We start from the raw sequence: 17,998 nt of genomic DNA on the forward strand, positions 1-17,998 counted from the left end.
TCAAAAATCTCCACAAAATTCTGTCCTTATTATGAACAGACTAAAATCTAGATAGAGGTTCAAGGTCCCCTGCAATTCTGTCTCTCAAACCTTAGAAACTGTTCCCTTACACAAGCTCAACTAAGCCACACACTGATACCCAAACACAACAGTTATCTTCTAGGGCACAGCACTGAGCACCTTCTGAACTTCACCTTCTCCGCTCCTCCCCACTTACCTCAGTCCTACTCATCCAACAGAAGAAGCAAGGAAGAGTTTATTCTCACTTTTGTACACAGTACCTAGTACTGCCATATGAGCTGCCTTGTACCCAACCCAAGTCCTCTCAAGTGCCCCAGACCACAGTGACCTCTCCCCACTCTAAACACTCGCAGCCTATGGTCGATATGACTATCAGATCAAATCAGATAATATTTGTAAAAAAGCACTTAACTGTGCCCGGAACAGCGTGCACTCTATAAATACTTACTCCCTTCCCTTCTCTCCCGACCACCTGCACAGCTCTCTAGGCACTTAGGTATGGACTACTTTATATTCTTAATCCTTTTATCTCTGTTGTTTCTCTCCAGCTAGAAGGTAAATTTCCTGACGGCAACAGTATTACCTCTCTGAATCCACAGAGTCTTAGCATAGTGTCTTGTACCAAACAGTACTAAGTACAGCGTGCTTTACAATCTACAAAACAATTTTTGTACGGTATGTCTCTTTGTCTGATCATTCCTTCTCTGACTACTTTGTTGACTGGTTCTATCTTCTCCTACCTTCAACATGGGTATTCCACGTGTCTCTATTCTGGCCCTGTCTATCTCCATCTCTCTCTCTCCAACTCTCCATCTCTCCTCTCTCTTTCCTCTCTCTCCCCTCCCTCCCTCCTTCTCTCTCTCTCCCTCTCCCTCCCCCTGTCTCTCTCCCCTCCCCCCCACCTCCTTTGGAGATCTCATTCAATTCTAGGGCTCCAATGATCATTTCTCCAAAGATCACATACAGATCTTCACCTCTAGTACCAACTTCTCCCCACAGTTCCAGTTCCATTTTGATTATCCACTGACTACAGTCCTGAATGATCTAGTAGCACTTGAAAGCTCATTACCTTCCCCAAAAAAACCCTGCCCATCTCCTGCCCTTTTCATTTCTGTGGAGAATACTACCAGCCTCCGAGGCATTGAGGCTCAACACCAGTTATCTTTCATTTTCGTTGGTCCTTCACCCCACACTTGGTCAACTGCAAGCCCTGCTGATGCTATCTCCACACTGTTGTGTTTCCATTCCTTTTTCCATTGCTACTGTTGTTGAAAGGTCCTAGTTCAGGTCCTCGTACCCTCTCCTATACTACAGTAATAGCCTTTGTGAATCTTCCTGCCTCCATTATCTTCCCTCTTCAGTTTCATATCACTCAAGTTTCCTAATATATTTTTTCGATTGTCCACTTGTTATTTAAAAGACTTTCAGTGGCTCCATCTTGTCTCCCATATAAAGCATCCTTGATCCTGCTATTCAAAACCCACCATAATAAAGCTCCAACCTATTTAAATGGCTTTTTCTTCTATTACTCCCCTAATATCCTCTGTATTCCAGGTAGACCAGATTATATGCTTCCATTCCCATCTCCCGGCCTAGATTCATATTGTCCCCCAGGCCTAGAAAGGATTCTCCCCAAACCTATTTCTGCTGATTGAAATCCCTCCCTTTTCTTCTGCAAAGGGCAATTCAAATGGGTCCCTACACAAAGCTTCCCAGAGCCCTCCAACCGTAAGTGGATCTCTCCCACCTCAAATCTTCGTTATCACTTTCAAATTATTTTCCAGTAATATGTGTACATGTGACAGAGTCTGCTTGTTTTTTCTTTTTATTCCTATTGCCTTGCAAAATTAGGCATTTAATTAATGATAACAGAGTTAAGTTTTACCAATGTTTGGTAATGGTATAGTCTAACAACTCCCCTCAAGTCCAGTCAGGATTATTCTGCTTGAACAAACCTTCATTAAAGACTGAGTAATTCGGAAAAGATGTACCACATTTTCTTGATTTTCATCTTTTAGGTCTTTCACTTCAACCTAAGTAAACAAAGTAGAAACCACTGTTCATTATTCCTTTTTTTAAAAATTTCATGAATACTTTTATCCTTCATATTTCACTCCTCCCCACCAAACCCTCTCTTGAGACAAAGAAAAACAAAACAAATAAACAAAAATACACAATAGAATGATGGTATTTGACTGAGTATGTAGTATTATGTTCTAGCAGTCCCTCACTTTTTCCCTGAGGAAGAAGGTACCATTGTATTATCAGTGAATGGGAATTACTTTCTGCATGAAACTTAAGTTAATCGAATATAACAGTAAAAGGGTCCTTCTAGTTCTAACAATTCAGAAGTTTATGACTTTTTAATGTATTTTACTTTAGCCATGAATATTTGAACACAAAAAAAATACCTTAGAGAGAGAAACCAGCAAGTCATCTGCCAATTCTTCTTGGCGAGGCAAATCATCTGGGTTAACTCTTTGTATCATTTTCCAGTCCAAAGGCATCTTGACTTCTTTCACTGTGCCTACTGACCTACAACAACATATACGCATCAGCATGTCCACAGTAAATAGAGGAACTGATATACAACATGGTTCCCTAAGAGTCACCCCTGAAGGGATGGAGTTCCATGATATGTCAGTAACCTTACACACAAACAAAATAAAACAGGAAATTGGGCAAAATTCACTAAAACAAAATTAAGAGATCAGCTAGAGTTAGAAACAGTCAGGCACAGTGGAAAGAGTGCTGGATTTCAAGTCACAGGACCTGGGTTCAAATACTGTCTTTGTCATTTACCACCTGTGTTACCCTAGGTAAGTCATTTAACCTGCTGGGCCTCAATTTCTCATCTATAAAATGAGGAATTGGACTAAGTGACTGATAAGATCTTTTCTAGCTCTAAATTTATAACCTTCTATTGCAGATCTGTACTTAACATCACAGTGATTTGAACAGAGAGGCAAATTAGACTTATTCTCCTAAGCTCCAAAAGGAAAAACTATGAGCAATGAAAATTATTAGCAAAGAGGCAAACTTGATGTTAAGGAGAAATTTCTTAACAATGAAAACTATAACAACAATAATGATAACCACAACAATAATAATAATGATAAGGCCAGATTGAGTGATCGGTGTGGATTATGCAAGAACAGTGAAACACATTATAGCCTGTAAAAACACTGTACCCAAGGAACACCTAGCAACACGCAACCAGCTAGCTAGAATTATGCATCAGAAACCCACTATCTTTCATGGATTAACAGACAACAAATCTCCATATTATACATACCTCCAAATATCCTAGAGATCTCCACAGACCAAAACAGGAATTGTCATCACAGATCAAACTGCTGTCTATATAACATCCCAAATATAACTTATTCATAAAATACAAGTGGATAGAGCACCAAGCCTGGAGTCAGGAAGACCTGGGTTTAAACCTGGACTCAGACACTAGCTATGTGACCCTGGGCAAGTCACTTAATCCTGTTTGCCTTGGTTTCCCCATCTGTAAAATGAGCTGGAGAAGAAAATGAGAAATCACTCCAGTATCTGTGCCAAGAAAACCTCAAATGGGGTCAGGACAACCAAACCACAACCTACTAAAAAGATGAAAACAGGATAATAATCACAATAATATCAACTCATATGTTTATAGCACTTTAAGGTTGGAAAAGTGTTTTTACATGTAATCATTACGTCTCACAACAACCTTGTCAGGTAGAAGCTATTATCAAACCCATTTTACAGATGAAAAAACCGAGGGTGAGAGTGTTAACTTGCAGAATTCGAACCCAAATCTTCCTAGCTTCATTCACTTCCACACATTGCCCCTCTCCAAAACTTGCCCGAAGGGGCAGTTAGTTTCCCCTCAATGGGATCTTCCCCTTATAAGAAAGATATCAAGGGAATTCCTTACCAAACCAAGACCTGAAGCATTCATTAAGTACCTATTAGGTGCCAGGTCACGGTGCTAAATTTTGGGCAAATAAAACCAAAACAGCCCACACCCTCAAGGATCTCAGTCTAATGAGGAGGGAGGGGGAGCAGCAGAAAGTAACTATGTTACACACCAAACCACACACAGGATACATTGTAGCTAACCTTGGAGGGAAGGCACCCCATCCCCCACCCCCACCCCTTCAGGGAGCTGGAAAGGCTTCCCTTGGCCGAGACCTTGGAGGTAGCCAGGGGACAGAGGTGAGGCAAGTGAGGGGTCTGGTCTTAGGGGACAGTCCGTGAAAACACACGGGGTCCGGTTCTTACCAGCTCTGATTGGCGTGGGGGGGGAGGGGGGGGGTCACTCGCTAAATTAAGGGTGAGCCCCTTAGCCCAGGCTGTGCTTCACTCTGCGCCTGGCAGAAGAAAAGGAGATCACGGATTTAGAGCTAGAAGGAATCCTCAGAGATGCTCCCGTTGTTTTACAGAGGGGGAAACTGAGACCCGGGGATGCCTCCGCACCTCCCACCCCTTCAGGCTGACCGTTAATCCGGCCTTCGGGAAGCTGCATCCGCCGGCGGGCGCACGGGGTACAACACCTGGAGGGGGAAGGGAGGGAGAGTCGGCAGGGCTCGCCAGCGCACTGCACTGACCGGTGCCTGGAAGCGGCGGCGGGAATGTCCCGCAGGGCCCCCGCCCTCCTGGAGGAGGCTCGGTCCTCTCGCAACCCGGGCCGCCGCGGCCGCGCCGCGCCTCCACCGCGGGTCTACTACGGAGAGCGCCGGCGGCGCAGCGGCTGCTAGGCGACCCTATGGTCCCCACCCAGTCTCATAGACTTGAGCAGCGCCACCCCCGCTCCAGCTCAGGATCGACCCAGAGTCCCGGATGCGGAGCTGCTGAACGAGCCTACATTTCACGACTGCAGAGTGATGCTTTACGTCCCCAGCCCGAAGCGAGGCCTCAACGCCGCTGATGGGGGAGGGAGGGGAACAGGAGATGCAGTGAGGACTCCGATTCCCAGAGTGCACCGCAGCCCGGAGGGGATGCGCTGCGCATCCTGGGATATGTAGTCCTGAGCGAGCGCACGGAGCTGGGCAGTTCCCGGCGTGCCGTGCGCCGAGTCTGAAGAGTCTCAGGAGTGTGAGGAGCGTTCCTGGCGCGTCTTTGGCGGGACTCGCTCGCCGCGGGGCTGGAGGAGGTTCCAGCGGGACCGGCGTCTGGAGAGGGCTTTCCGCGTCTCCTCAGCCCCTCTGCGGGGGACAGGTAAGGAGCGGCTAGCGCGGGGCTTGGGGGCGCAGGGCCGGGCGGTCGCCTCTTCTCTGTGCCCAGCCGCGGCCTCCTCCTCCTCCTCCTCCTCTCCTTCATCCTTCTCAGAGGGCGGGGCGGAGGGGAGTTGTGGGGGTGTAGCGCCCCTCTCCTCCTCCGCCACGTCCCGGGCCCTTTTTGACTGCCGTCTGGGCGGAGCGAGAAAAGTTTCTCCTGCCTCAACTAACTGGGCGAGGAAATGGGGCCATCTGGTGGAGAAGAGAGGGGGGAGGGGAGAAGAAAGCTCCCTTGCCCCCCGCCAACTCCAGTCCCTCCCTCCCTAACTTCCCGCACCCCTAGATGCTGGACCCCCGAGGAACAGACTCTCTGCTTTGTGGGATAGTGGATTAGAGTCAGGAAGACGTGGATTCAAGTCTCCTTCCTAGCCCGTGCCCCTGGGCAGGGCAGGGCAGGTCCGGAGAGGATTCCTTAAGCTCCTACTGTGAGTCAGGCACTGTGCTATTCAAGTGCTAGGGTACAAACTGTAACAGCTAGCTTCTTGTGTGGCAGGGACTGTGTTAGTGCTGGGATACAGATTATAATGGCTAGCATTTATATGGTGCCTACTGTGTACCAGGCACTGGGCTAAGCTAAGTGCTGAGTATACAAATAACCACCACCATGATTTTTATGGCGTCTACTGTGTGTCAGCACTGTTAGCCAAGTGCTGGGGATACAAATTGTAACGGCTAGTATTTGTATGGTGCATACTGGGTGCCAGACATTGTACTGGCTAAATGCTGGGAATAAAATAATAGCAGCTTGCATTTACATAGTATCTACCATATGCCATACGCTTTGCCAGTGTAATCTCATTTGATCTCACAACAACTTTAGGAGGTAGGTGCTATTATTATCCTCATTTTGCAGGTGGGAAAATTGAGTCAAAGAGAGGTAATAGGCTTGCCCAGAGTCATACAGCTTGTAAGTCGGAAGCTGGATTTGAACTCAGGTCTTCCTGACCAGAGAAAGGGGGAACTGTGGAGATGTACCAGGCACTATGTTAAATGCTAGATATAGAGAAGTAAGCAAACAATAAAGTATCTAACCTGAAGGACTTTATATTCTGAAGGAAGAATAAAAAATGGTCAGGCGTCATTGCTGCATGATTTGGAAATGGCCTGGAGGAGGCACCTGGAAAGCTCCCCTGTTTGGCTCAGAGTCCCAGGGGCAGAGTTTAAACTCTGGTAGGAAGGAAATGATCAGACTTGAGGCGGTGAGGCAAAGTAAGATAATTTAAGGAGTGAGAATTAGGAAAGGACATTAGCGAATGAAGCTGAGCTGAGCTTTGAAGGAAGCCAGGGATTCTGTGAAGGTGAGGACCTACTAAGGCTCAGAGACAGTGGAGGCCACATGTGGCCCTCTAGGTCCTCAGATGCGGCCCTTTGACTGCTGTGAAGTTTGGATTCAATCAAAGGGCTGCCCTTGAGGACCTAGAGGGCCACATGTGGCCAGGTTCCCCATCCCTGGCCTAGAAGGATAGCTTTACCCTGAAACAGAAATGAGCAAATTAGAAAAAGAGGACAGTGATGGGGAAAGATAACGAGGCTTGTTTTGGACATGATGAGTTTAAGGTGCCTGTAGAACACCCATTGGTGATAAGGGGAGATAGGGTTGTGTATGTTTGCAAAAGTCATATGATAGAGGTGATAATTAAACTTATGGAAGCCAGTGAGGTTATCAAAAGTACAGTGAAAGAAGAGAAGAGGGTATATGGAGGCTTAGGAGGTGGGAGAAGAATGATGACCCTGCGAAAGAGACTGAGAAGGATAAGCTAGAACCAAAAGAGAGCAGGAGCCTGAAAACCAAAGGAGGAAGAAGATGGCTAGCAGGGATGTCAGGCAGAGATCAAACAGAGTGAGGACTGAGAAAAGGCTATCAGATTTGGTAATTACTCCGGAGAGAGGAATGACTATGAGGTGAGAAGTGTAGGCAATGAATATGGGCAGCCTTTTCTAGGAGTCTGGATGTGAAAGGAAGAAGAGAAGAATAGTAAAGCACCCAGGAAGGATGTAATCAAGTAAAAAGTTTAAGGATGGGGGAGGTGTGGACCTATTCATAAGCAGTGGGAAAGGAGCCAGTGAATAAGGAGTAATAAATTAGGGAGAAAGCGGATGAGAAAAAGATTGGGCTCCCAAATCAAAGTAGCATATGAGTATATGTGACTATCAGATGTGGAACACAGCAGTCTCCAAAGAACTGCAGTTGAGGTCCACACAGAAAGAAGGCACTGTCAGTGTGAGCAGACTACACTATGTAACAAGGAACTTTGAAGAATGGTGTAAAGGATATCATCGAGAAAACGTATGACTGAAAGACAAGGGTATGTTTCCTGAAAAGGGCAAAGGATAACAGTTTGCCTGGAGGGAGCAAGGAAAACCTCTAGCACAAGAGTCCAGGGCAGGGCAAGAGGGACTGCATGAGTGAGTGAGTTATGATTTACTTCATTGAAGTGAATGTCCAAATTGATGACATCATAGATCATTGGCATTTTTTGGAGTAAGTGCAGAAAACAGGAGGGATAAGTTATGAAAAGTTTGTGGGGGGAGATAGCTTTCCCAGGAAAAATTGTCTGGGGTACAGATAATCTGTCTTTATCCTTGCTTTTTGGTGATGCTAACTTGAATTTTGTGCTGTCGTTAATAATAGAAATTCCCCTTTGAAAATAATGCTATATTCTTTCCAAACTGTAATGAATTTTGTTTTTAATTTACCTAAAAATCTGTTACCAAAAGAGCCAATCATTGATGTCATCACTGTATGATTTAAAGGAGCATAAGATCTCAAAAGTCTAGGAAAAGTAACTATATATAGTGTTTTAAAATACACAAGAGACTTTTTAGTATAGTTTATCCCACTTGAGCTTCATAATCCTGTGAAATGGGTACTACAGGTTATCTGTATTTTACAGATGAGGAAACTGAGGCTCAGAGAGGTTAAGTTGTCTATGGTATCATTGAAAATTAGAAGCAGAATTTCAATCCAGATCATCTCAATGCAAGTCTGGCACTCTCTCTGCTAACCTAGGCTGCTTCTATATGCCAGAAACTAGGACTGATTATTTTAAACTGATTTTAAAAAGAATATAAACATTATTCATCAGTGCTTTACTTAATATATAGTAGCATCAAATTGTATATCAGCATAATTATTAGTCACGTATTTAAGTATTATTTATATTGACAGTGTTTTCGGTCCTTGATTGTATAAGGGGAGTGAAAACAAACTTTTCATAGAAATTTTGTTTTAAACACTTGGAATTATGAGACCTGAACACAAGTTCTAATTTGGTATGTTATTTAATCTTGGGAAAATTTGATAAAACTAGCCCTGAACCATTGTCTACATGTTTGCTTTCCTTGGCTAATGTTTGGATTAAAGTGAGGACTTTAGATATAACCCTTTTAAAAGAATCTCTTGCCTTACAGCCTGATTTCATTGTCTTACACTTTAGGAATTCTTTATCCTATTGAAATAGTTAAACAAGAAGGACTGTTCTTTACATCACTATCTGTTCTCTACCAGAAACTACTTAGAATTTTAGAAACTACCCTTGTTCTTCTTCTGTGCTCATGTCATTAAAATTAGCACTAGCCCACATTTCCTTGACTAAAATAAATTACAGCCACACCTAAAGTAAATATAATATACATTACTATTATGTTTTTATTGCCTCTCACTGAGAATGAATTTGCTACATACAGGCCTGTACTTGTTTGAAATGATCCTTTTAAATAAATGTAAATTTAGGAGGGAACACCTGGGCCTTTTCGAAATTGTTTCAGGGTAGATAATTTGTGTAAACTTTGAAAGACCAACTAGAGTATATTATGGTGTGTACTTGAAGATGATTCTCCACATTGATTTATGTAAACTTTTTAAACCAACTACAGTGTATTATTGTTTGTATTTGAAGATAGTTCTCTACATTTTGTAGTTTTTATTAAGTCCATGTCTGTAATGCCTGTTAGCTGTTAATGATATCAAGCTTTGGATTTCAAAATTTAAACTACGAAAGATTCATATTAATCATAGGAGAGGCTTGATTTTCGAGTTTTTAATGACACTTTTCCCCTAAGTGTCAGGGTTTGTTTTCCCCCTCATGTACTTCAAGAAAGTCCTGGGCTTTTAAAAAAGAATGTAGCATGGCACCTTGGACTTAGTTTTATACATAATGTTTATATGTTCCTCCTAACAAAGAATGTATTGACAAATTCACAGGAGTCAGAGCTGGTGGGAGGGGGGGAAGGATGACTTTAAAAATCATGTTAGTCCTTCCCTTTTATTTTACGGTTGAGGAAGATGAGGGGCAGATATGATAGAGGGGAGGTGACTTGCCCAAGTAGCAAAACCAGGATTCATATTTTAGTGCTTTTCTTCCAAAGTCAGTGTTCTTTTCACCACACCACCCTGCTTTATTTCTTTGGCAAACAGATTGTCTCCTTAGTCACATCCCTTCCTCCTGATTTCCAGAATCTCTCACTTCCTATCTGTAGCTAGAGATTTCTGTCCTTGAAGCATTCCAGGCTAAAATCTTCCAGCTTTATCTCAGGTTGTTTGTTCACTGCCTCCCAACCTAACCCAGGGGTGGGAAATTAATCAGACCTGCTTCTGAGTAAAGTGTGGCTGTGAACCCAGGTTTACAACTAGGCTTCAGTAACCCTGAGGTGCTTTAGCTGCCCTAAAGCATGGATCTACCAGTACTGGATCATTATGGCCTCCCCTTCTTGCCAAGACCTGAAAACTGTCTTGCCCAAGATCCCAGGTGAAAATACAAGTTCTCTCTGTCCCTTCTTTTCCACTTTCCATGTCCTCTTTGGAGCTTTTAGTCAAGGTCCTTAGTTTAGTATGCCTAATTTGGAATTGTGGTTTCTGACCCACTGTTGGGACTCAGTGAACTGCCTTAAATAGTCTTACTGTATTGTCCCTGCCTTTTGCTCCCAGTGGCTTCAGTTAAGCCATATGGTTTCCCTCTGGAGACCTTTCCTTAAAAATGCCAAATAAAAGAGCCTGTAAACTGGCTGATGTAGTTCTTCTGCAAAGCCCTTTTAGTAATAACAGTAGACTTCCCATTCTAATATTATATTTAAAAGTTTGTTGATGCAAATGATTTTTTCAAAAAAATTCAAAATTTAGATTTTTAAATTATAAGAGAAAGCAAGTAAATGACTTTGAGTATGTAGTTATATTTTGGTAACATCAAACCCTGTCTAACCACCACACCTTTTTCAGTTGGACTCTGAGCAAACCTATTCAACTTTCAAGTTACTCCTTATATATTTCACTGAACCATTGGTGTCAGCTCTAGGAATTAGTCCTGTGTGTCTTAATTTGTAAACATTTATTTAGTACCCACTATGTGCCCCAGGTAGTGTGCTAAGCTCTGGGGATACAAAAGGAGGCAAAAGACAGTCTTTGCCCTTGAGGAATTTACAATCTAATGGGGGAAACAACATGCAAACATATATACAAAATAATCTATATATAGAAAATGAATAGGAAATAATAGAAGGAAGGCACTGGAATTAAGAGGGGGTGGGAAGACTTCCTGTAGAAGGTGGGATTTTAGTTGAGACTTAAAGCAAGCCAAAGAAGTCAGTAGTTGTGGAGGGAGTAGGTAGGAGCAGAGGAAGGCAATCAGGGACAGACAGACAAGATGCCCAGAGCTGAGAGATGGAGTGTCTTATTTGTGGTGCCTCTAGAGGCCATACTGATATTTCCAGAAGCCTCACCCTAAGAAAGTTGGAGGTGAGGGGAGGGCTGTGAGGAATGAAGAAAAACATATCAGTGGGAAAAGTGAGAAGGAAAAGCCATAGTGCTGAAAACCAAATAAAGTAATGCTTCGGGTGACCAATATAGATATTCTGAATTTACCAAATTTTCCACTTAGATTAAGGGTTATGAAGTTATGCTGATTAAATCCAAGAACCCTCTAACAAGTTTTAGGGACCTTTGTCATGCCTAGAACTCAATTGTGTACAGATGAATTGGTTGATTTTTCAAAAATTGTGTGTTTTGAATGTTTTGGGTGACTGTACTTTTCACAAATCATTTAACCAGACCATCAGCCTTAGTTTTTGAAAGCTGCTTCATAAAACTGAGAAGTTTAAGCTGTCTGATGACTGGATAAGAAGTATAGGGAGGAGGAAGGATAAAATGTAAATCTTTACCCCAATATCTCAGAAATGAAATTCATACTATTTAGAGGCAGATAATTAAGTGGCATAGAGAATGAGTGCTAAATGTTGAGTCTGGAAAACCTGAACCCAAATTCTGCCTCAGTCACAATAGCTATGTGACCCTGGGCAAGGCATTTAATCTCTGCTTCAGTTTCCTCATCTGTAAAATGGGGATAATCCCTCTTAGGGTTAATGTGAGGATCAAATAAGATAATATTTGCAGAGAGCTTTGCTAACTTTAAAATATGTAAATATTAGCTATTATTAGAAGTCCAAGAGAAATTAATGGTACTTCAAAAACAAAGATTAATTAGAAATTTAAGAAGAAGTGGGGAAATTAAAAATACTTAACATTAGTCTTAGGCTATGATAAAAATGTAACTGTGTTTGAACCTCTGGAGCTCTTAGCTAGAATGATAAAGCTAAGGATTAGAGAATCAAAACAGTGGATTCCTGTAAGTTAAAAATTACAGTGATTTTGAAATTTTGAGGGAAAGATAGTTAGTTAAAAATTTACGGTCACGATTGTTTCTTCCTTTGAGCTCCCACGTTAACCGTGATGGAATTTTATACTTCTGTGTTTTTGTCAGGACACTGGTTTTCCTTTTGCAAGTGAACCTGGAGATAGAAGGTTGTAGGTTTTAGAGGTCATCCAATCAATGGGTCCCAACCTATGGAGACAGTGATCTTTAACCCATAAATGTTAAACTGTACCTTATATCAAGTAAATGTTTCTTGCTTTGCATATTTATTACTTTTCAGTTGTATATATATGTATACATTTGTACTTGAGATTAATAAAATAAAAATTTATTTAAAAGCACTACTGATTTTATAGTTGCTTTTTGACGTGTATCAGCCGAGACCCAGGGAGGGGAAATCTCAGTCCATGCAGTATGGCAATATCTTAAGAGTAAGAATGGACCTCGGTGGCCATAGTTTAACCTATAATTAAACAAGAAACTCCCTTACAAAATACCACAGAGGTCATAATCCATCTTTTGTTTTAAGACATTCATGGTAGGGGGAATCCACCACTTTTTTGAGGCACAGATTAATCTGCTCTTAAATAGCTCTAATTGTTGGGAAGTTTTTCCTTACCTCAATTCTAAATTTGCCTCTTTGCAGTTCCACCCCCACATACCTTCCCCCTAATTACTCCTAGTTCTCTTCTCTGGAGCTAAGCAGAATTAAGTCTCTTCCTTCCTCCATAGGAGAGCTCTTCAAATACTTGAAGACTGTTATCCCCTCCCAATCTCTACCACCACTTTTATCATCTTTAGGCTAAGCAGGCTTATTCTTATGTGACATGAAGTTGACATGACATTCCTATGTGGCATGAACTCCAGCTTATCAACAGCCTTCCTAAAATATGACACCCAGCACTGACTATACGAATGTAGTCTGACCGGAGCAGAGTGCAGCATTGCTGTGATTTCCCTGGTCCAAGACTGTTTCTCAGTGTTGCCTAAGATTGCCCTCGAATTCTTGTTTCCCTTGTAGTAAGGAGCAGAGATGAGAGTCAAACCTAGATGCACTGATGCCAAAGCCCATGTTTTTTCCAGACCAAGCTTATAATAGTTTGTTTTTTACACGATCTCATTAACCCTATGGTGGTAGGTGATAGCCCCACTTTAGCTTTGAGTTCAGAGAGACTGTGACTTGCCCAACTAAAGTGACAAGCTAATAAATGGAAGGAGTCAGAACTGGAACTCAGTTCTTCTGACCTGAGATTTGGGGGGAGGATAATGAAGTCATCTCATCTAGTACCAAAAATGGTATTGGAAGTTCAGAGTAAATGGAGTGAAATAAAAAGTAGATATGATAAGGGAAGGGAATAAGCATTCACATAGTACCTACTATGTGTCAAACACTGTGTTAAGCATTTCACAAATATTATTTCATTTGATTCTCACAATGACCCTGGGAGAGAGGTGCTATTATTATCCCCCATTTTACAGCTGAGGAAATGGAGGCCAACAGAGGTTAAGTGACTTGTCCAGAGCTGCATAACTAATAAGTTTCTGGAACAAGCTTTGAAGTCCTGGTGCAATACTTTGTCCACTGTGCCATCTAGCTGAAGGAGAATGGGGCATAGCTGCCACTTTGAGTAGAGTTATTTAGTTGTAATTCTTGCTAATTATAAATCTCTATTAGAACATCTAGGGGATGTTTCTGTGGAACAGGACTACAGCCTTCATGTGTGGCAAATGGAAACTGTGTATTAATATTAATGTACAACCACACAGCCAAGCAATTTAGTGTTGCCTGCTATGGCAACCAGTAGCAGAAATTAGCTTAATTTTGTACTGAATTTCAACTTATTTCTACCTTAGTACAAACCTTTTGAGAAACCTGCCATTTTTTGGTAAGAAAAAATGCCAATATGTTCTGTAGTATATTTGTGTAACCTCTGTCATCATTTTATAAATTATCTTGCAGATTCAGCATTTGAGACTTTTGTCTCTTTTCTCTCTTTCTTTAGGAACTGCTATTAAAATTAGGGCCCATCAAATGGCAGTAGATATCTTGATTCCTGTGATGTTATACTGTAGTAGACTACAGGTGAGTATTTCAAATTTAAAAAAAAAACTAATTGTAAAATAACTTACTATTGAAAATATTTAAGTAGGTTTTTTTTTAAAGGCAGTTGGGGTTAAGTAACTTGCCCAGGGTCACACAGCTAGTAAGTGTCAGGTGTTTGGTCTGAGACCAGAAAGCTCAGGTCCTCCTGACTTTGGGGCTGGTGCTGTATCCACTGCACCACCTAGCTGCCCCAAGTAGATAATTATTATAAAGCAAACTTTGGTATAAGTTAGTACCTATTTCAGCTAAGGTAGAGGTTATCAAACTATCTGTTTATCAAACTATATTCTCTTCTTATTCAGCTTTCATTATGATTTTCCTTTTAAATTTATCTTGAATCTTTTCAGATTCCTTAAAGTATTGCATTTAGCAAAGTGTCAGCAGCTTCGTACTATCTCAGGCACCATGGAATCACTTAAGAGGCTCTTTAATTAGCTTTGTTCAGTCTTTCTAGCCCTCTGGATTAGCTGAAAGGTCTTTGTCAATCTCTTCAACATCTCTGGGTCCTATATGCAGGCTAAGAGCAACAATTAACTATATACTAAGTCTTAATAAAACTTAATATAATTACAAGGTTTTCCAATCAAAAGAGCATTTTTTAATTTATTCTTAGGGTAAGCTGTCTTTCTTCCATTGACTATTGAGCTGGTAATTTGTTCATAATTATTTGCAAATGCCCTTAAGCAGTGCCTGCTCCTTTGTAATACCTTTGCAGATTTACAAATTTTATTCTGCAGACTCAACAGATATTTTCTAAAAGATGGTATATTTAATCCCATGGAATGTTTTAAACAAAACTTAAACAAGATTTTTTAATGGAGTCTTAAAACTGGTTTAAAGATAGCTTTATAGCGTAAACAGCCAGATGACCATATCCTTGCACTTGTGTATCTTTTCAGGAGAACTTAGGGTTAAGTCAATCAAGTACAAATATTAATTGGATTTTCATTGTATGATTAGGGGATGTAACAGAGAAATTTTATAAGTTACTGGACAGAGGGTGACAAGTATGAGACAGAATAAATAAGGAATTCAATTTATCCACGATTTTTCTGGGAAGATTTCTTTCCAATCCTAGGAAATTGAGAAAATTTTTTTTAAAAAAAATGTGTATTGTATGGTTTTTGGTATGATGCCTAAGATATCATGTTCATATTTTTTTTTCCACAGGCCTTTATTGTATCAAATGAGTTCTGCAAACTATTCAATACAAAGACTATGTAAAACTAAATGCTATCAGTTCCTTAACATTTCTGACACGTTGAAGATAAGCAATAGTATGAGATATGTGGGAATGAGACAAAATCAGATTGTGAAGCCAGGGTATCTTTATGTTTCCAAAAGAAGACACTTGAGAAAAAGGCTGACTTAAATTTAGGTTTTCTTTCAAAATGTGGGAAAATCTCATTGTATATCCAAAGACTCGACATTATCTCCTTTATATAAGGTTATCTTTCCCTATAGGTTTTAAGTAGGTGGGATCCTAGAAGAAGGAGGCAGGAATGCCACTCCCCAAGAGTGAGAAGTGCGAAGAGAGGTTAGGTAGGTTGGTGAAAAACAGAAACAAGGATAGAGTTGTAAAGTGATCAGGGTTTAGCTCCATGTAGGTTCTAGCAGAGCCTGAAAACAACTTTTATTGTGAGGCACTTGAGAAACTTTTTAATTTTCACTTTGTCTTCTTTCCCATTACTAATAGTAAAAATCATAGAAGGGCTTTCTTTAGCGTTTGGAGGCTAAGGGAGAAGCTGAGAGCTGGTATTTCCATTCCTCTCTGCAGTAGACAAATGAGGAAAAAATAAAACACCATCCCTGCTTAGAAGGAACAGATAATAGTAGCCAAGAGGAAAACAGGCAAGCCAGTCTTGGGAGGAAAAAAGGGGGGGATGGTAGGTAATTTAATAAATAAGACCAAGTCTAAAGTAACTCTGGGAAAATCATGCAACTTCTTCTTTAAGAAGTATTACCACCCTAATCAGATGAATCATTCATAGGATTCATTGCTTTCTTTTCTTTGGGGCTGTTTGTTGACTTTTGGTCTAGAGTTAAGGAATTACATTTCAGTCCTAACTAAACCTCAGACAAGTTGAGTGAATGGTAGCATTAGGCACTATGTATTCAGAAGCATAAATATAATTAATTGAGAATAAGACTGCTGCATTGTCTCTGGAAGATGAGTATTTATACAAATAATTTTTAGATGTAGGATCCACGAATTCAGTGTAAGTTTCTGTCAAGAATATTCCTCATACACATGATGATGAGGACTTTGCATGACATGTCAGATTCCTCTGGATTCTTGCTTGCTTTAGCTTCTTCCATCTGCTACAGAAAGAAATTGGTTCAAGTTTGGAAGTGCTCAGACCAAATCAAGAACCAAACAATCTTGAAATTCTGAAGAAGTGTATCTCAACAGAGACAAACTTTGAGTTTTCAGAAATATGTAAAAATAATAGAAAATGAAGCAGTACAACCTGCTAATAGTGATAATTCAGAAAATGAGACTAATTTTTTAAAGTTTCATGTAGTTAAAGTTTTATTTAGTGAGATTTTTGAGTTGCTTTAGCTATTGATTTCCTTCAGTCCCTTTTTTCAAAATGAATGTTTTCTGTGTGTCCTTGACACTGAGATCACTATAAGTTTCTTTGTTTACCATAGTGAGATTACTATGGTTTTGGTAATTTTTTTCTTACGGTCTCATCTGTTTAGTTTAGTTTAGTAAAAACTAAAAGAAGATTCTCTGTAGATTTGTAATAATTGTTTCAGTGAAGTCTGCTTTTAAACTTGATGTACCAAACAACATAATCTTATGGGTAAATCAAGTTGTACAAACTACAGTTTATACTGCATAGCTTAAAGTAGGTTTGGACCTTGCAAAAAAAAATCTTTAAAATAAGTATTATGTTTAAAAAGTAATTATTTTTACTTGGCTGTAAATTGTCTTCTCTTCCTTCTACCGCAGCCTTTCTTATCATCCTCCCAACCTTTCCTGTGACTCCCTCCCATTCCCATAGCATTTAAAAAAAAAAAAGGACAGAATTTCTTTCTATGACTTCAGAATTCCTGGCAACTGGTACTCTAATTATACTATAAACATTTTTTCTGTCTACTATTTGTGTCTTCAGCAATGGTCTTTGAACTTAGCTTTTTGGTCAACTGGCATCAGTATGGCAATGTATGCAAATATAGTATTATGAAAGTCATTTTCCCCAAGTTCTTTTCTTGCTCCATGTTTTTGTGTAGAATGAAAATAACTTCATTATAAAATAGAATCTAATGTCCTTCTGCCTTGGACCACCAGGCTTATTATGAATTTATTTTCTCCTATAGTGATCTGGCATGCTGGCCTGCAGTGTAATATCACTGATTCAGCTTGTAGATAACAGTGTTATCCACAACAATACCCCTTCAGAACCTGGGGTACTTTATTTTTAATAACTTCATTGATGGCAGATCTTCAGCCTTTTGACAACAGTCAGAAATCTTTCAGAGCCAGGTTTGGTGATTAAGGTGAGTGATCACTTTTCTTTTGTTTAATTAGCCTGAGTGCATGATTTTACTCCTATTCAGTTTTCTTATTAGATTAATTCATTATGACAAGAACCTTTTTTATCTTATACCATCATGGAGTAATTTGCTTTCATAGGATCATAGATTGGGTTGGAAGGGACCTTACAGACCATCTAGTCCAGAGTTAGGGAGCCTGTGGCCTTGAGACCACATGTGGTTGTCTAGGTCCTCAAGTGTGGTCCTTTGACCAAATCCAGTTTGTTCTTTGAAGTTTGGTTCCCCACCCCTGAGTAGTCCAAACTGTCCATTTTACAGGGAAGGTTACTTACTGAAGCTAAGAGAAGGTAAGTAACTAGCCCAAGGTCACACAAATAGTAAGAAGTAGAGCTAGGATTTGAACCCAGGCCGTCTAATTTCAAATCCAGCAGGAAAGAGTCAAAGGGTGGGAATGCATC

General features: G+C 40.5%; 2 protein-coding genes across 2 annotated transcripts in view; one reads left to right on the forward strand and one right to left on the reverse strand.

Moving 5' to 3' along the window:
* CEP290 (centrosomal protein 290) overlaps nucleotides 1-4,829 on the reverse strand; it is a 94,842-nt gene extending 90,013 nt beyond the window's left edge. Inside the window, 4 exon segments of the mRNA XM_078146529.1 lie at nucleotides 1,977-2,054; nucleotides 2,433-2,556; nucleotides 4,294-4,382; nucleotides 4,510-4,829. Coding sequence (XP_078002655.1) covers nucleotides 1,977-2,054; nucleotides 2,433-2,528 — 174 coding nt within the window. The 5' untranslated portion in view covers nucleotides 2,529-2,556; nucleotides 4,294-4,382; nucleotides 4,510-4,829.
* A 227-nt stretch (nucleotides 4,830-5,056) lies between these two features.
* The window catches only part of TMTC3 (transmembrane O-mannosyltransferase targeting cadherins 3), a 66,217-nt gene continuing 53,275 nt past the window's right edge, over nucleotides 5,057-17,998 (forward strand). Inside the window, 3 exon segments of the mRNA XM_020993495.2 lie at nucleotides 5,057-5,229; nucleotides 13,936-14,015; nucleotides 17,364-17,543. The gene's annotated coding sequence lies outside the window, so the exon portion shown is untranslated.

The sequence above is a fragment of the Phascolarctos cinereus genome, unplaced genomic scaffold (genome assembly GCF_003287225.1).
Source record: "Phascolarctos cinereus isolate Bilbo 61053 unplaced genomic scaffold, phaCin_HiC Scaffold_1;HRSCAF=81, whole genome shotgun sequence".
NCBI lineage: Eukaryota > Metazoa > Chordata > Mammalia > Diprotodontia > Phascolarctidae > Phascolarctos > Phascolarctos cinereus.